The sequence below is a fragment of the Hyaena hyaena genome, unplaced genomic scaffold, assembly GCF_003009895.1.
Source record: "Hyaena hyaena isolate Hyena2069 unplaced genomic scaffold, ASM300989v1 scaffold_238, whole genome shotgun sequence".
Classification (NCBI taxonomy): domain Eukaryota; kingdom Metazoa; phylum Chordata; class Mammalia; order Carnivora; family Hyaenidae; genus Hyaena; species Hyaena hyaena.
In genome coordinates this window covers 1,403,379-1,419,048 of record NW_024080870.1, presented here as the reverse complement: position 1 = coordinate 1,419,048, position 15,670 = coordinate 1,403,379, and the positions used below count along the sequence as shown (strand labels likewise).

General features: G+C 47.1%; 1 protein-coding gene across 1 annotated transcript in view; it reads left to right on the top strand.

Annotated features, from left to right (window-relative positions):
• The window catches only part of GRIN2A (glutamate ionotropic receptor NMDA type subunit 2A), a 362,947-nt gene that overhangs the window by 307,061 nt on the left and 40,216 nt on the right, over positions 1-15,670 (top strand). Inside the window, exon 9 of the mRNA XM_039244357.1 lies at positions 6,354-6,514. Within this exon, the coding sequence (XP_039100288.1) occupies positions 6,354-6,514 (161 nt within the window). The remainder of the gene's footprint in view (positions 1-6,353; positions 6,515-15,670) is intronic.

Genomic DNA, 15,670 nt, shown 5'->3' with positions numbered 1-15,670 from the left:
AAAAGCCCTAACAGCTTATCCGTGACATATGCTGTGGTTGAAAGAGGTACAGAGAAGGCCTGCCGTCGGATGATGAGTGGCAGGGGTGAGTGGTTGGCCTCTCTCTGATGGCTTCCCACTGTGGCTGGAATAAATGCCACTCTACCATGGCGACAGAGCCCTGTATTATCTGCCACATCCTTCACATGTCCCCTCCCTCTTGCTCACAGAGCCTCCCACCCCGTACCCTCATTACCCCAAGCAGATTTCCACCACAGTGCCCTTGCACTTGCTCTGCCCTCTGCCTTGAATGTTCTTTCCCATTATTCATGGCCGGCTCCTCCTTGATTTCCAGGTCTTTTAGGGAAAATGTCACCTCTTGGGAGAGAGCTTCCCAGCCACTGTGGTAATCTTGGCAGCCTGAGCTCATACCCCTATGATACTTCAATTCTAGTGGAAAGAAATAACACACACGTGAATGTAAATGGGAAACAAAATTCCAGGCAGGAACAAGTAGTATACAGGAGCTACAACCTGTGAGATTAAAATTGACACGGGTGGAGCGGCTCTCAGGAGAGTGCTTCTGAGAGAGTTCCCTGGCGCTCAGCAGGTGCTCAGGACACGTTTGTTGGGTGAGAAATGCGCGGCGTGTAGGACACTGTAGGCACCTCACCTGGGGCTCCTGGGGTCCGTCTTCCAGTTCCGTATCCCCTTCCCACTTTTGCAGATAGAGGCTCATAACAGGGCTCTTCATAGGATGATTACCTTGGGGCACTAGAACACTAAACTTCTGGAAATTTGAGTTCCCCTAGTCCTTTCTGTTAGGTGTAATCAGCAACTCACCAGCGTGGGAGCACCAAACCCCAGCCGCTTCATTGCGCCTGGGCAGGGCAGACTCAGAGGCACGGCTCACTCCATGCTCTTATACTCACGAAAACTGGCCATGCCTCCTCATTCCTCCCTATACGTTTGGGAGAGGAGATTGTAGCGAGAGAGGAGACCACAACCCCGAACGTGCCTTATAGCCCAAAGAATCCCCTATGGCCAGCAGCGCCCAGCGCGTGACTCCATCACAGAACAGGAACAAAAATACAGCCCGTCCAAGAGGCAGGTTGAGGTACAGCAAAAGCAGTGGGGAGCAGGATTTTTCAAGAAAGCAACTGGCAGCATATTTTGCTTTTTGTTGGTATTTTCAAAGGCAAGGGTGAGGAAAAAGATCCCTTGCTATGGAGTTTTGGGTCTAAATAACATGACCGCTCGTGGGAAAGCTAATTAGAACTGCTGATAATTTGACTGACCTTCTGGCTTGAGACACCTCCTAACAGATACCACACCCTCACGGGACACAGCTCGGCTCACAAGCTCAGAGAATTAGTGGCAAGCAGATAGTTCTTTTAATTAAATGTTTGATACAATTAGATAAACAGCAAAATTCTTGGAGTAAATAAGCTAAATGCTCCCAGAAGATTAATAGCAGATACAACAAGAAACTCTGCAAGATAAAAATCTGTACGGAATCATTTATTTTGATACTGTACCCAGTGAGGTTTATTTTCTCCCTTTCTCTTCCCTTTTTTTTTTTTTAAAACCATGATTACCTGTATAAAAACTGAGGTTTCCGATGCTTTGAAAGCATTTTGTAGTCTGAGTTCTTGCTGGGAAAAGCACTGTTGAGGCCCATGGTGTGCCCAGATGAGCTCAGGCTTAAATTATAAATTGGCAGATTCATAGGTAGATGTACCCCTAGGAAATGCTAGAGAGAAGTTGGAATGTTGATGGGGAACCTTCCCCAAATGTTGGCCATCACTAGGGTAGGAGAGCTCTGTCCCTGGGAGGCACATGAAGGCAGTGGGAAGACCAACAGCAGGATTGGGGTCAAATGAACCTGCGTTCAGACCTTGACCTTGCCATGAAATGGTCGTGTGGCCTTCAGTATGTCAGTGTCCCCAAGGCTTAATTTCCTAGTTAGAGTGGGGGTGGGTATTAATAACTTTCTGGCAAGATTGATATGAGGATTAGCAATAATCTTCACACCAAGTCTGGTACTTGGTAGATAATCCTATTATAAATGCTCCTTCCTCCTTCCGGCCACCGCCACCTCCTCCTCCTCCTCCTCCTCAGCATTCCTGCCTCAGAGCTATTCTGCCCTGGGGGCGAGAAGCATCACTGTGCTGGTTGGCCTTTTGTGACCATGGGGGATCCTGCCTTGGTAGAGGAGCCCGTGGTTGTGTCCCCATGGAGCTGTGCTGTCCCTGACCCTGCGGTTGTGCTTCTGGGTGGTCACTGGCTGAACAGAGGCCCCTAAGCCTCTCCTCCCTTCTAAGGGCCACAGTCGGTTGATGCTGGCCTTCAGAGGCTTGTGGTGTGTCACTGTCGGAGCAGACCATGCTCGAGAAACAGCTCCATATGCCAGTGTCCCGTATGTGTAGCCACAGAAGACAGATATATTTTTAAATTTTTTTAAATTTTATTTATTTCTGAGAGAGAAAGAGTACAGGGTACGGTGGAGAAGTAGGTGAGGCAGAGAGAGAGAGGCATAGGATCCAAAGCAGGATCCAGGCTCTGAGCTGTCAACATAGAACCCAACGTGGGGCTCAGACCTACAAACTGTGAGATCATGACCTGAACCAAAGTCGGATGCTCAACCAACTGAGCCACCCGGTCACTCCTAGATATTTTTAATAAAAGTGAAGTTTGGTGTGTAAGAGGAATAAAGAAATGCCCCGGTCCATTGCCACATTTGCCCTAAGCATTTTATTCCCCAGACCTGTGTCTCTACTTCCTCCATCCCAAAGGGCTTGCCATGTCTTAGCCACTTGGATGACTTCCAGACTTGGACAGAAAAAGAATTCAGAATATAACCCTCTAATCCTTTGTTCTCCAGATGAGAAAGAAACTGGCTCTATTATTTGGCTAAAGTCACTTTGGGTGACAGCATGTAATGAGGTGATATATATCAAGCCACGTATTCTTTCAGGGACCAAATGATTAATTGCAAAAGCAGTCCCCAGTTTACAGACAGAGAAACTGAGGCTCAGAGAGCTTAAGCAGCTGCCCCAAATGACTCAGTTCCTAAGGGGCAGATGAGGAGCTGAATTGTCTAAGCCTAAGACTAAGTAAAGGCAGTGAACTTGACCAGTGAGGGTAGTCTTCAGTGAGAGAAGCCCCAGGGAGTTCCACTGACTCCCCCACCCCCAGGCACAGTGATTACATTGCTCTGTGGTCTTGCTGACCATGGACATCTCTGCACCACCCATTCCTTTGCTAGAGCCCACATCTGTTTTGTTCTGTTTGCACATGGAACTCTCGGGAGAAAGTTACACAAGAAATCATTTCTGGAAACTACATGGCCTCTGTCCTCCATAGGAGGCCCAAGGATTTAAGAGAGGAGCTTACCCCTAACTATTTTTCACACTGTAGGTCCTGGCTTTTTAGTGAGCCATGAAATTAATTTAAGGGTTGTGGCCACTAGAGAAATAGAACATCACAGATGACATCAGAATATATAACATGTACGAAGAGTGCAGGAAGGTGGTGTGTGTGTGTGTGTGTGTGTGTGTGTGTACAGAATAGACATGAAGAAATGCCCTAGTCCATGGAATGTGTATTGAGAATTTGACAGCCTTTACTCTAGTGGGAAAGGTTCTTGGATCTCAGTACTGGGCTGAATTCTGTGGGGATGATGGTACAGGTCAAGGCCAGAGAAGTGTGGAAATTCATCACTGGGGCTGAATACCTGTCTCCATCACTGTGCAAACCCAAGGTAGGGACAAAAGAAAACCTAAAGAGCTCCATGGCCCCTCTGCAGCAGCTGGGGAGTGAAGTGGGCAACATTTGGTCAAATGGGCCACCTCCCCCACCTCTGGAGACTGGGAGCAGCTGATGCAGTTCCTAGATTTGTGAAGAGTACACACCTCTGTCCCCAGGGCCAGCCGGCTACAGAGCTGACGAGCCAGGCAGGTGCCGCCTCCTCTTTTGGTGAGGATTTGAGGCACTGCCTGCCAGAGTGAGTGCAGATAGCATTTTGCTGTTCATGCACGTGCCCGCGTGCACGCGCACGCGCGCGCGCGCGCGCACACACACACACACACACTACCAACACCAGCCACCTAGCAGGAAGACCTCATTTGGACAATGTATGGCCATTTCCCCCAAATGCAGTGCCAGCTGCTTATTACGCAGCGGCTTGCCTAATGTAGGGGACACGATTTTCAAGTGGAAATTTTAATTAACGGTGAAACGAAGTGTGAGTCTGGAAGGAAGAATTATGGTTATGGTTGGTCTGACTCGGGTAAACTTGGACGCCTTCTCCAGCAGTTCGTAGCTACGTGGAAGACATGCTGACCTGGAAGTCTGAGACGCCTCTAGATCCCAGCCCTGGTCCCGCCATTGGTTTGCTGGGGGTCTTTCCCTTCTGTGGGTTGCAAGGTCCTCCCTCTAAAAGGGGAGGGGTTACTAGCGACCATCTTTGAGGAAAACAGAGTTCAGACCTTAACCTGAGGTCAGGTTTAGCTACAATTAAATTCTGGGCTGCTACTTGAAAGCAGTGGGATCCTAAATAGGTGATGTAACCGCTCTGAGCCTCAGTTTCCCCATATGTAAAATGGAGCCTCTAAGGTTAGCTACCTGGCAGATTCATTGTGCAGATTAAATGCTCCAGCATTTGTAAACTCCTTGGCACAATGCTGGCCCTGAGCAAGTCCTCAAAAAGTGCCAGTCATTATTATCATTATGTTAGAGTTCCAGAATTTCCTATTTCATGGGAAAATGAAGCCCAGGTTCCTTTTTTGGGGATCCATGCAGATAATGAAAATGAAAAGTAATAATAATAATTTTTGAGTGCTTACTCTATTCCAGGCACTTTTAATTACTTGACAGATTTTAACAGTTTTAGAATGCCCCACTGACCCCTACAAAAGAAGTACTGATCTAGAAAATAAATGGAGGCAGTGCCTTATCTCAGGTCCCATAGTTCACAAATGATAGAACCTGATTTTTTAACCTTTGAATCTGAGCTTACACTTGTACCTGTTGCCCTGTGCTGACTCTACGTTTTAATTGTGTTTCTGGGACTCAGACCTAGTTCTCCTGAATCCTTGTCTCGTTGGGCTGTCCCAAACACTACAGTCATGAACAGAGCATCAGTCAAACAGGGAAGACAAGTGGAGCATGGACAGCCAAACTTGATGGAGGCTTGAGAGCTTCCGAGACCTGGGCATCCCCACGAAGCTAGCTAATGGTTAGTCAGGACTTCCGTTCAAGAAACGTTCATGGAGGCTGCCATTATGCCTGGAATATATTAGGTCCCTAGTAAGTGGATGATGCATGAATGAGTGAGTGGAGAATGAGAAAATGGCATACATCTAGTCATTGTAGGAGAGGAAAAATAAATTTCCCTCTACCCTTCTAGATTCTTGGCTGAGACACCTCTATAATAAAAGATAGATGAACAGGACAAAAACAGACAAAAGTTTGATAGCATGGATACCTTCTGTAGACATGGGACATGCCCAGGAAAACTGGGGAGCTCTCTGCAGTGGCCCAAGCCACCAGCTTAAACCCCACCGCCAGCTAAGAACAAAAGAGAGACGTGGGTGGCAGGGTTGAGGAGGCCCATTAGGGGAGGTTGTCAGGAAAAGCACAGTAAACAAGAGTGAAAGCTGTCCTATAAACTTAAGTTGGTGCCTTCAACAATGAGAAGAGTTTCTACGGACAACGCATCTTCCCTTTCCAGGTGCTGAGAGGAAGATTCCCCTGCCAACATCAGTGCAAATGCCTCTTACAAACGGGCTAACTTCTACTCTTCAGACCCCGTGTCTGCCACTTCTAAAACATAGCCAGCCTGGGAGAATCCTTAGGCCGAGGAGGCGTATTCCGGGCTGATCTGTTCTGTTGGTCTTCATCACTGCCTAGGACTAGTCATGGTAACTGTGAATGAGGTTCAGAGAAGGGAGTGATTGGTGGGGAAAACAGATTTCATGAGAAGGTAGATGAATGAACTAAAAGTAATACCTTCGTCCCAGCACCATTAGGTTCCCCGAGCATGGCTCGTGTGCCCACTGCGAGGCCAGTCTCTACAATGGGGTCGAAAAAGCCAGTCTACCAAATTCCTATCGCACACCCAGCCGGGCCCTGTGCTGGGCCCTGGGGGATAGTTGGGAACAAGACAGACACTGTTTCGACCTCCTAGAGCTCACAGGCCAGTGGCAGGTGTGCTTAAATAAAAAAAGGAAACCCAGACATGAATGCTTTTTCAGCTGTCCTGAGCTAGGGCGTGCGTATGTTTCACTCCCGATCCAAGACACAATGGTGGCTGACTTCTCCTCCTTCTTTCTTTGTCTCTGTCCTGTCTGTCTGTCTGTCTGTCTCTCCAGTTTCAGAGACCCCACGACTATTCCCCACCTTTCCGATTCGGCACGGTCCCTAACGGCAGTACCGAGAGAAACATTCGTAATAACTACCCCTACATGCATCAGTACATGACCAAATTCAATCAGAAGGGAGTGGAGGATGCCTTGGTCAGCTTGAAAACAGGGTAAGGATGATGGGTTGTTGTTTTCTTCCCTGCGGAAACCTCACTGAAAATGACTTCTGCGTGCCTTGGTGCTTACCTACCTCTGCAGCTGTGTTTTCTGGAAAGTAGCTGTGGTTCAGATGGACCCCACATGAGGGCTGCTCTTGTTAATCTGATGAGCCTCGCAGGTTTCCTTCTGAGTTGTGTTAAGGAAATGCAAATCCAGGACACTGAAATGCCCAGAACCAAAGGGGATTCTTCACCTGATAGAGAAGCTGGTCCAACCCTGTGGGATGTTTTAGCCAAAGAGAAAGATCTAGAATTTGTCATCTTCTTTAAAGTGCTTGAAAACAAAGTGCTGTAGACTTTTGTCAGATTTGGGGTAGGAGTTTTTGGCAGGCAGCTTTATGGGAAAGCCGATAGTATAGCATTGACAAAGGAGAAAGGAAAGAAGGACAGGGTCTCTAAAGGGACGCTGATGGCCCCGTCCACCTTTGGCACTGCAGACATAGCAAACGCAGAGGGGAAGCTGTCGAGAAAAGGCCCCATGGAGGCTAGGAGTTTAGGAGGTGAAGCCCGAGTGTGCCTCTCCTTCCTCCCGCTGATATTGTGCCTGGCTTGGGACAGACCCTGAATTGTTCTCGGCCTCACGCGCAAGATGGAAATCCTAATGGGACCTAATTCGTAGGGGTTTGTGGGGATCGAGGGAAAATGTGTCAGAAGGCATTTTGCACAATGCCCAGTACACAGACACGACCCGACTGCCAATGCTGTCACTTGGTGCAAAGGTTAAATTCTCTTCCATGGATTCTTCAAAACGCCAGAGATGTGCAAAATGCATGCTTGGGGGATGTGCAATGTGACTGTGGTGCATTATCCCCTAGTTTCATCCACAGCCTCTTCCTCTATCTGTGTGTGGGCCCAACGCGGAGCGCTTGCTGCTCCTTTGTACCTGGAGGGGTGGACGGGCCCGTCTGAACCCTCAGGCCCACTCTCTGCACGATTTCAGGAGCTCTGGCCCGTAGCACTTTGTCCCTTCAGTCTTTTTGGAAACTCTTTGACATCCCAGCAGGGGCTGGGACAGCGCCTGAGAAGTCAAGCCCACGACTTATCCGAACTTGTTCACTTCCTGCGCACTCTGGCTCGCGGTAATTTTTAAAACATCTCGTCAAGGCATAACACAAATGCAGAAAAGATACACATGTTAAGGACGGTGCTGGATGACTTTGTCCAAACTGACCATCCGTAGCCAAAACCTAGAAACCCCACCACGCCCTTTGCCAGCCACCAGCCTTGCTTCTAAAGGTAGATTCTTTTAGCCTCTTATCCTAACATCTCAATAAAGTCACACCGGACATGTTCTTGCCCACTCATCGTCTTTCAGCTCAGCAGTCTGTTTGTGAGATCTTTGCACGTCTTGGCAGATTTGCCATGGCCGCGGCGGCGTGGAATTCCATTATGGGGACACGTCGCAGAGTCACCCGTCTCTCCTGATCTCCGTGAACACTGGCGTGGCGTCTCGTTCGGGGCTGTTCGGGGTAGTGTTACCAAGGGCACCCTCACACGTGCCTTTCGTTGTGCAAGTGAGTGCACTGCCCTTCGTATATACCAAAGACGGGAACTGCCGAACCATAAAATGCATGCGTGTTTGATCTTAGTAGATACCAGAAAATTCTGATGGATTTCCAGTTGAGACCCACAGATGGATTTTGTACGTTTGTTTCTGCCGTGGTCTTTTCTTCGACATACACTGTTGGTTTGGACAGACCTTGGACGTAAACGTGGATGACGATGGTTAGAAAGAGTGTGTGAGGCCTAGCTGGCCCCTTTCTTCCTGTCACCCAGTGCAGCAAATGGGCTGTTTTCTTGCTTCCCCCGCCCCTTTAAAAAAGACAAAAAACAAAAAACAATACAAACAAAAAGGAGGAGAGGAATGGAAAAGGTTCCTGGCCATAAATTGTACAAATTGTTTTGTGGAAGCCATGTAATAATTATGACATCCGTCTCAGCAAACTTGGGCAGATGCAGGTTTACCCTATACTCAGTTTTCTGTGTGAGAGATATTTTTTGCTGTTAAATTAAACTTAGAAACCAGAGTTGGAGGGGTAGGAGTCTTATTTTTTAATATTTCTCTTTTCATAATGTTTATTTATTTATTGAGAGGGAGAGAGACAGAGCACGAGCAGAGGAGGGGTAGAGAGAGAGGAAGTCACAGAATCTGAAGCAGGCTCCAGGCTGCTTGACCCCACAGGGCTTGATGTGAGATCTTGACCTGAGCCAAAGTCAGACGCTTAACCAACTGAGCCACCCAGGTGCTCCTGTATGAGTTTTTTTTAAAGAAGGAATTCCACACGTGCTTAAGGGTGAGGGCATAGCAGTGCTCATTCCAGAAGATTCCATTTCAGTGAGTTTGATGTTGGGGAAACCACGTACTAGTTTTACAAATGGCTTGGTTAATTATTTACATTAATTAAATTGTGAATAGAGAATACATTTACATAATTCAGAATCAAAAAGTATTGTATAAAAAGATAAGTAGTGAAGAACCTTCCTCCCACACTGTTTCTCTTCTGCCAAGTGCCCCCAGCAGCAACATCTCCTGAGTGTCCTGTGTCCTTCCAGATTAATCAGTGCATAATTAAAAGCCTCTGTAGCTCCTTTTCTGAAAACATTCATTATTTTCTCTATTGGTCTTTTGGTCTTTTTCTTATTAATGTATGTATTGGAGAAATAAACCCTTTATTTGTGGGGCAGTTACAAATGGTGTTCCCAGCTTTCTTGTCTTTTGAGCTTCCAGATGGTATTTTTTTCCATGCCGATTTCCATTTTTTTTTTCCGCAGTCAAATTTATCAGTCTTTTTTTTTTTTTTTTTTTTTTAAGGCTTCCGGTTTGTGAGTCGTAACTCAGAAGTCCTTATCTACTCTGAAGACAGAGGTTCCTTTCTTGAGTTCTATTCTGGTTGCATTTTTTTAAAATTTTCATTGTAGAGAGAGAGAGAGAGCAGGGAAGGGGCAGAGGGGGGGAGAGAGAGAGAGAGAGAGAGAGAGAGAGAGAAAGAGAGAGAGAGAATCTTAAGCAGGCTCCACACTGACATGGCCTCAATCCCATGACCCTGAGATCATGACCTGATACAATATGACTTCAACCCCTCAACATGATTACGAGAAGCAAAATACGGGAACCTGCTACCACAATGCCACCAAGATCCCAGCACCTCCATGTGGGTCTTGTGTGCTCCTCCTCCTCCTCCAAGACTTTCGTCAGAGTCAAGTGTCTGCTTCTGATCTTTTCCTTACCTCTCGCATCTCGTCTCCTTTTAAAATTTCTCCTTATGAAATAGGTTATTTTAAAATACGATGTGGACTGTAAAATAATTTCACAAGAGTAAATATCATGGGGCTGTATTGTCGAAGGAATAACAATCACAAAATGAACTCCTCATGTACCTACCACCCAGTCCTTCCCCTCCTTCACCGCAGCATTGCCAGAAGGTTCCATCCCTCTGAAGGCAGAGAGAGGTGCCTTACACACCCCTAAATTGTTAAACTTGAGGACATTTCAAACTTTCAATCTTTTAAATGTTTTGTTTATTTTTGAGAGAGAGAAAGACAGAGTGCAAGTGGGGAAGGGGCAGAGAGGGAGGGAGACACAGAATCTGAAGCAGGCTCCAGGCTCTGGGCTGTCAGCACAGAGCCTGATGCAGAGCTTGAACTCATGGGCCGTGAGATCAATACCTGAGCCAAGGTCGGATGCTTAACCGACTGAGCTGCCCAGGCGCCCCCATGAGTCTGCATTTTAACAAGCTTCCTTCTGCTCCAGGTGATTTTGATACATGCTGAACTTTGAGAACTACTGTTCTAAAGGAGTTCCATAAACACGTTTTATTGAGACAACACGTAAAAAGTAGACCAACTGATGTAACCACATAGCTTATCTCTGGGATCCATAATTGCTTTAAGACCAGAGGTAGAGAGAAATTTGAAACTAAGTCAAGTTGCACTGGTTACTGAAACTTTAAGTCGAAATAACCCATTCCAGAAATCATCAGGCAAATCGACGAGGAAACAAGATCTGACCTGCACACATGAACGGAGATAGGGTTTGTCAGGACGGGGTCCTTTGTGGCGTGTAGGGGCGCTCCTGAGTCAGAAGTGAGTGAGTGGTCCTGAGCCCGAGTTTCTAGACCAGAGTTTCTCCGAGGGTGGCCTGAGTCTGAGCGTGGCTAAAATGTGGCTCCTGGGCCCCAGTGAGCTGACAGAATCAGAACATCCAGGGGCTGGGAATCTGAGAGCCCGAGCCACCTACTCAGGTGACTCTGATGTGCGCTCCTCCAGGCTCGAAGGCATCCTCTGAAACGAGCAGAAACGCATTTAGATTTACAAGTGCTCCGTCATCAGAAGCCCGCGTTCTCCAGACGGTTCTAGCACACAGGCAAACCTGCCAGCCCAGCATTTTACAGCAGATTTAAATGAAACCATCAGCGTCCCCAGGACTGCTAAGAGCCTGATGCTTCAAGACTCAGTGGATGGTTTCTGTTTATCTCCCTAGATGTTCACGTACAGTTATTTGTACATACGTTTATGAAAAGTCCTAGTTTCCTTTGGAAGCATCTATCTTTAGCCCTCAGCCACCCAGTCCCCTGTCTTTCTCTGATTTCCTTTCCAGCCCAACAGTGCTGGGAAACATTCATCTTGCGGCTTCCCTTACTTTGAGTGGCTGGAGAGAAGAATAGGGAGGGAGGGTTGCCTTTGGACCGATAAATATTCACCACAAGGCTCACGTTGTGCCCAGGGATGTATCTGTAGAAATAAAATCAGGCAGCCACTTGTGTGTGTTGGCACTGCCTTCTTGGTAAAGGAGAACACTGAGCCCTTGTTCTGGAATGCAGGGTCTCCAAGCCTGTGAGGCTCAGGAATCCATGCTTTTATTAGCACTTCTGGTGACTCGGGTACAGGTGGTCCGTGGCTTTTGAGAGGTTCACTGAATGTTGGGAGATGGCGTTCCATCAGGAGTGGATAGGACAGGGAAGAAGAAGGGCACGCCCAGGAGGAAAGGAGGCTTGGAGGAGGGTTTGGACATGCTCAGTTGGAAGGGACCCTGTCGGCATACACCAACCTTCCCCATGCATTTGTTGAAACGCAGCATTTGTTGAGATGCAGCCCCAAATGCTTCACATGCTTAATCTCATTTAACCCTGACAACACGCTGATGAGCCAGGTATCTCTTTTAAGAGATGAAGAGCCAGAGATTAACTGAATTACTCAATAGGCTGTTTAACCAAGTCACTATCCTGTGGAATTACTAAGTGCAGGAGCTGGGTTTGCCTCTCCCCAGTGGTGCGCCAGTGAGGCAGCGGGTATAAGAGGTTAGAGCTCAGGGAGCGCCTGGGTGGCTCAGTCGGTTAAGCGTCCGACTTCAGCTCAGGTCATGATCTCACGGTTCGTGGGTTCAAGTCCCGCATCGGGCTCTGTGCTGACAGCTCAGAGCCTGGAGCCTGCTTCACATTCTGTGTCTCCCTCTCTCTCTGATCCTCCCCTGCTCACACACTCTCTCTCTTAGAAATAAATAAAACATTGAAAAAAAGAGGTTAGAGCTTAGAACAACTGGAGACTGAAGTTATATATCTTATATATGTGTGTGTATATCTATGCTCATTTAACAATACTGCATATAATGCACAGGTATTTTATACTACATATTTATCAAGTGACTATCTGACAGTTGATACGATCACAGCATCCTCATTTCCATCCCCCAAAGAAACTGGTTGGGAGATATTGAAATTGCCAAGACAAAGGTAGCCTGGGAAGGCATCAGGATTGTCACGGGTGGTTACCTGTTGCGGGGGGGCACATTCTTTCCCGGATGCCTTTTCAGTGGGTTTTATTAGCTGCATTTTACCAGTCAGGCAGGATCAAACTCAGAGGGTTCATTTCCAGCCACTGAGTTCGAAAGCAGGCATAGACAACAGGGTTCCAGGAGCTGTTCTCCTACATGGGATAGCGTCATCTCCAGAGAAAATCAGATCAACAGTGACCTGGTTTCTGAGATCCACCCCCACGCTGCAAACAAAGCTTAAAAATAATTGCTACCACATCACAGAGTTGGGAATTTTTCTTTTCCATAATAAAAACTCATGGAAGCACAGTTAGCTTTTTTATTTTTAGTGGTTGCAATTATTTCTTATTAAACTCAATTAAAACTATATTAATGGATTTTCGAGGCCACTCATAAAATGTTAAAAATAGGAAAGAATTGGGGTGGGATTTAAAGTGGGATCCTAATTCTGTAAACTCAGAGATGGAGAGAGAAGGAGAGGGAGACATAAAAAGAAGGCAGAAATGAAATACATCAAAACGCTCTCCGAGATAATTGCTAAATGATTGAGAGTCTGGTCTTCTTTATACCTTTGTATTTGTAGCAACTGTTCTGCAACAAAAGTATTACTCATAATAATCGGAGAAAAGTTTCTTCTGAACTCGTCGCGTTTCCTCCCTGTGTTTGTCCTCACACTGCTTCGTTCCCTCCCGTTCAATCAGTGTGCTTTGCTTTTCTCCAACCTGTACCGTCATGTTGGGCTGTTTTCACATTTAACGACTGGGTGGTGTTTCACGGAGCTAGAGGGATATTAACTAATGTAACTGTCCTTCCTCTGCATTTTCATCACCCTGCGCCTGGCATGGGAGCCCCCCTTCAAGAACAGCTGCTTGAGGACACTTGCTGGTACCACTATTGCAGATCCGTTTGTTGAGAGCCACCCTCTGCCGCCTCTCAGACGTCTGCGCCATGCACTGCGCTGTTTTCCTTCCGCCAAAGCACGCTTCTATCTTGTGGACAGCACCAGCCCTGTTAACGACCTGGGATTTTCTTTCCGCCCAGGCTCCTGCGTGACTCAGCTCCATTTACGATCCTCTTTCAGCAACCGTGGAGAGCGTAGGGCCTGGATATCTGCTTCCTGACTTTCCCAAAGGCTTTAGCCACTGTCCCACCTCTGACTTCCCTTAGCTCAGAGTGCTTTATCCATATGTTGAAACCGTATTCTATTGTCTTAAGCTACCTGAATGGTTTGGGGATCTAAGTGAGATAGTTCTAACTAGCAGGTAACGTTTATTGGGAGCTTACCTCTGTGCCGGGGCGGTCCTGAGTGTTGTGCCCGCATTATTTAAACATCCTAGCAACCCTGAGCCAACGACTCTCATAATTTCCCATTTACAATGGAAGAAAAATAGGCATAGAGAGAATAAACAGCTTGTCTGGCTCACACTTGTTTCAGAGCCCATGCTTTGAGCCACGACTTAGCATATAAATACGAACATTCCCGTAACACTGTACAATTGGCCCGCTAATTGCCCACTATTACACAAAACCCAGAACGAATTTTGTTCATACTTTAAAATGTCTTTTTTTTCCTTTGAAAATCTTAATGCTGCTTTAAAAGGGGGCAGCATTTCTCCTTCCATTGAAATGGGGTGGGGGAGAAATGAGCTCATGGACAAAACAACTCTCCCCACCCCACCCCCCTCCACAAACATAAATCAGGATGCATTTCTTTATATATATATATATATATATATTTTTTTTTTTTAATTTCTAAGAGAGAGAGAGACAGCGTGAGCAGGGGAGGGTCAGAGAGAGAGGGAGTCACAGACTGAAACAGGCTCCAGGCTCTGAGCTGGCAGTCAGCACAGAGCCCGACGCGGGGCTCGAACCCACGAACCGCGAGATCATGACCCAAGCGAAAGTCGGACGCTTAACCGACTAAGCCACCCAGGCGCCCCTGGATGCATTTCTTACATTAGGATACACATGGTTAGAAGTTCCTCCTGGAGACTGTGAAGAGGCACAGGCTTTCTGGAAGATTCCTTCTCCTAAGGGACCACCTCTTCTTCCTGCCTGCTGAACTCACACAGAGGCTTCGAATGTGTGATCTCACTTCATGCTGTTACAACTCTGCCAAGTAGGCCTTCTGTCCATTTTACAGAAGAGCAAGCCAGGGCTCAGGGAGCAGAGGCGACTTGTCCAAAGGTTGAGTGAGGGTCAGAGCCAGCTTGCCAGCTCAGTCCACCGTCTCTTCCTGCCCATATGTGCTGTCAGCTTGTCCTGACAGGTGGAGAATTCTGGGAGAGGTGGCTGCCTTTGATATGAGGCAGGGGCGCTGGACCGGGGAGGTCAAGGGCTGGTGAATCAGAGCTGGGATTCGAACTGGCTCTAGCACCTGTACCCTTAACCGCTATGCTGGATTGCTTCTCATGAAAACATAAATTCTCATTGTAATAACTCAAAAATACAGAAGAAGAAGCATCCCTTTGACCATGTCCCAACCCCAAACCACCACCCCCACCACCCCCACACACACCTCCAGACAGGCACCGCTATCTGTTTGATATTCTGTGCCATTTCTCCTCGACCTTGATTATGTGCATTTGTGTATATTTATATGTGCACACAGAATTATCAGTGCATTCTGTGGGATGCTACCAAGCCACGCAGTATATCACAGTGTGGAGTCCAATACGTTTTGAAGACCCTTCCGTGTCTGTAGGTGTCCTTTGCCTTCAATCTCTGACTACCAGACAGAATTGAGTGGTATCCACGTCACGGTCGGTATAACCCTTTCCCTTTGTGGGCTGGCAGTCACATGGCTGCATTAAAATACTGGACCAGCCCTCTGTAGTTCTCTAGAAATGATCGCAAAAGGAAGAATATCTGAGTCCAAGTATTTGTCCCTTCTTGAACAATCTTAGTCTTATTCAAGTGACTGATTGGCTTCTTTTCTGGGTGGACTCTTGATGCAGAATACGCACTTGGCAGTGAGAAATAACTAGCCGCCTATCCCGGTGGTGATAACGCCCAGCTCTGTGACTCGTGGCAAATAAGTAACCTCTCTGAGCTTTTCCCACACCCTTACCATCCCGTCCCCTCGAATTCAATGAATTGACTTTAGGGAAAGTACCGACACTGTATTTGATGCATAACGTTGATTTTCCCCCCATTCTTTCCTTCATTTTCGTGTGGTTTCCGGTCTCTGAAATTACCCGTCTTTCAGTTCTGCTGTGTGACAAGTTCAGCAGCGTCACTGTCACTGCCGGCAGTATAATGTGACGCCTCCAAGCTGGGCATCCTGACTGGAATCCTCGCTCTGCCAGCGTCCCACTGTGGGGCCTTAGACAAGTCAA